The sequence below is a fragment of the Mycothermus thermophilus genome, assembly GCF_041956435.1.
Source record: "Mycothermus thermophilus strain CBS 625.91 unplaced genomic scaffold VTJ04scaffold_4, whole genome shotgun sequence".
NCBI classification, from domain to species: Eukaryota; Fungi; Ascomycota; class Sordariomycetes; order Sordariales; family Chaetomiaceae; genus Mycothermus; species Mycothermus thermophilus.
In genome coordinates this window covers 3,470,322-3,473,119 of record NW_027191430.1, presented here as the reverse complement: position 1 = coordinate 3,473,119, position 2,798 = coordinate 3,470,322, and the positions used below count along the sequence as shown (strand labels likewise).

At 50.6% G+C, this 2,798-nt stretch overlaps 1 protein-coding gene across 1 annotated transcript; it reads left to right on the top strand.

Annotated features, from left to right (window-relative positions):
• Positions 1–553: 553 nt before the first annotated feature.
• On the top strand, positions 554–1,023 carry VTJ04DRAFT_6979 (uncharacterized protein; the record flags this gene model as incomplete). Its single annotated transcript, XM_069365257.1, has 2 exons — positions 554–562; positions 826–1,023. The coding sequence occupies 2 exons, from the start codon at positions 554–556 to the stop codon at positions 1,021–1,023; spliced, it is 207 nt and encodes a 68-aa protein (XP_069219003.1).
• Between the last annotated feature and the right edge of the window lie 1,775 nt (positions 1,024–2,798).

Below are 2,798 nucleotides of genomic sequence, written 5' to 3'. Positions count from 1 at the left end.
GTGATATTTCATTATTCAAAAAACTGTTTGTCGTACGCCGGTATGTACTTGATCATATCAGGTGGTCTCAGCTGCCATTCGATCCTCTTGTCCACCCAGCCATCTCCTCCGACCCAGCTTGACGTGTACCCCTTGGCCTGTTTAATCTTCTTTGCGGCATCATCCGAATATTCCAAGTTGACGACTGGCACCACAGCTATTTTCCCATAGCCGTAAATCAGAGGTCCTTACAGAAGAGCTGAGCCCCCCTGGTAACACTCGCCCTCTCTGGGACTTCGAAATTTGAGACCCTTGTCGATGAGAGGACCAGCTCCAAATACAGTTGGCCCATTCCAGCAACTATATACCTGGAACATTGTCCGTTCCGAAAACCTTTGTTGCGTCTCCGTGTCGTTCCAGAACAGATTCCACGCAACGTCCCAGCTGCCGTCAGAAGGTATATGGAAAAAAGAATCGCCAGTCATGCCCCTTGCAATCCACACATCGTAGAATGTCGGATCTGGGCCAACATACGTCCAGTCCATAGCACACAAACCACATCGGCCTGAAGAACATGGCGCTGGTAAATTAGCTCGAGGATATCCTCAGCACAAATGGCCACATCATTGAGGAACACTATGTTTGTGTTTTTCGCGGTGTATCTTCTTGGTGGGAGGAGGTCGAGGCAGATGTGATGTGGTTGGCTTGGTCCATGAGGGGCTGGATGGCGAGATTGCGAAGCTGGGTGAGGGCAACAATACAATCACCGTCTTTGGGATCGATCGGTGTGGTTCTCAAATGGTAAGTCAAGCCAAGTGCTTCGAGGCTAGGGCTCAAGGCCGACAGAACCTCGCCTGTGCCGTCGTCAGAGTTGCCTTCGACGATGGAAAGAACACAATTTTGCGGCCCAAGGAACCAAACAACCTCGACAATGCTCCCGAGGAGTCGTGGGCGGAGATGGAGACACTGGCGGAGGTCGAGGGCAAAGAGTACGAGATCACACCATCCTCGAAGCCTGTGTTAGTCGCCTTCAATTATTGGTAACGGGTAGTGTTCAGAATGGGACAGTTCAGACGGGATAGGGCCGTAGAATTGGAGTCGAGGATGGTTCTGATAAATGTCGATATGGTTTCCGGATCGAGAATATATAATGCCTAATGTTAATAGGACGTGTTCAACCGAGGACGCTTCATGACACGTGGATCCCAACTCTCATGCTCTGCCCTGAAGGTGGTCTCAAGGCAGCGTCCCCTTCAGTGTGTGGTTGGAGGAACCATGGTAAGGGCAGGAAGGTAAACTGATCCTGGCGCAAGAATGGTGTGGCAGCCGCCAGCAACAGAAACACAACCGGACAAATCCATCTGTTTTTTTTTTTTTTTTTTTTTTTTTTGGTTGAGTTCGTGAGTCCAACCATCTCAATCTAGGCATTGCCTGTTCTGATTTGTTGAGACACCCCCGAAACCCAACACGGCAGTCAGCGCCTACACTGTGTTCTACTCCTGCAGGTCATAAATCCACCCAGGATGTTTACCTTGTTTATCAAGGGACCTACCTGGTATCTGTGCTGACCAAAGACGGATAAAACACGATGGAATATGCCGGATGCGTTTAACCAGGGTCTAATAGTATGTTAGCTGGTCGTCCACGTCTTGTGCCTGGCCAGAAATAGTCATTACCTCTGCATTTTCGTGACTGAGATAAACCGTTGCCATTCTGAATGGGTTGGTTTGGTCTGGTTCCAGGTTGTCTTATCCATGATAATTACTCCGTACTCGTCCCCCTGTCTGTTCGGACACGAAGTATTGGCCATACTACGTTCATATAATTCCAAAGTTCTGGTCTCAGCTATCATTTCTGTCTCTTCTGGTTTCTGCGGTTTCTCTCGTGATCAACTTCGTCGTTGCCCTGCTGCTCGTTGGCAGCATTGGGCAAACGACAAGACTTGGGCTTTGCAGGCATATTAAGCATCCCCAAACCAACGCGACACGTGCGATCCATTGACGACAGAACCAAGGCTTTCGGACACGTCTCGAGACAACATACTCCAAAGGCGATGGCGCCGAGACGCGGACTGCCGAGTTTGGCTTTGATATGCGTGTGGACGCCATCGACGGCCTCTTGGGATTCTGTCCCTCAACTGTCATTGCCGCAACCGACTGTGGTTTGACCGGAAGCTGTATTGACAGCTTCGATTGTTCTCGGGGATGCTGGCACGCCGATGGTTCGTTTACCACCTTCACATGGTAAGCCACAGGCTTTTGTCTTCTCTCCTGCTCCTCCTCGACATCGTCCACTAATGATCCAACCGTTCTCGTTCGACCGCCACTTTTTGCTCTCTCACACTCCTGAGGGCCTCCGAGCCAGGAACGCTATACACTTACATCGCGTGCGACCAACGTGCCGATATCGACGAGTACCTTGCCGCTCCTATAACAGAAAGTTTAGAATCCTGAGCACCACCCACCCCCCCACCATCACTGGGTACCCCATCGGAAATAGAGGCCACAGTATCGACTAGTCTCACATCTGGCTCCTCTTTCAGTTCTACGTCCCCGGGCACTACTGCCAGCCCCCAGCCTCAGTCAGTCTCAGGAAGGAAGCAACAAGTCCAGTGATGTCGGAACAATAATAGGTGGCACAGTTGGGTGTGTAGCCCGAATGTGTCTGCATCGTTATAATGTACTGGCTTCGTCAGTGCGGTCGAAATCACTTCAGGATGTCCAATGATACTGGAAACCCGTCTTCCAGGGACCTTGAAATTTCTGAGACAAGACAACCCCCACTTTCACCACCAACTCCCCCAATTTGACGTCAAGGGA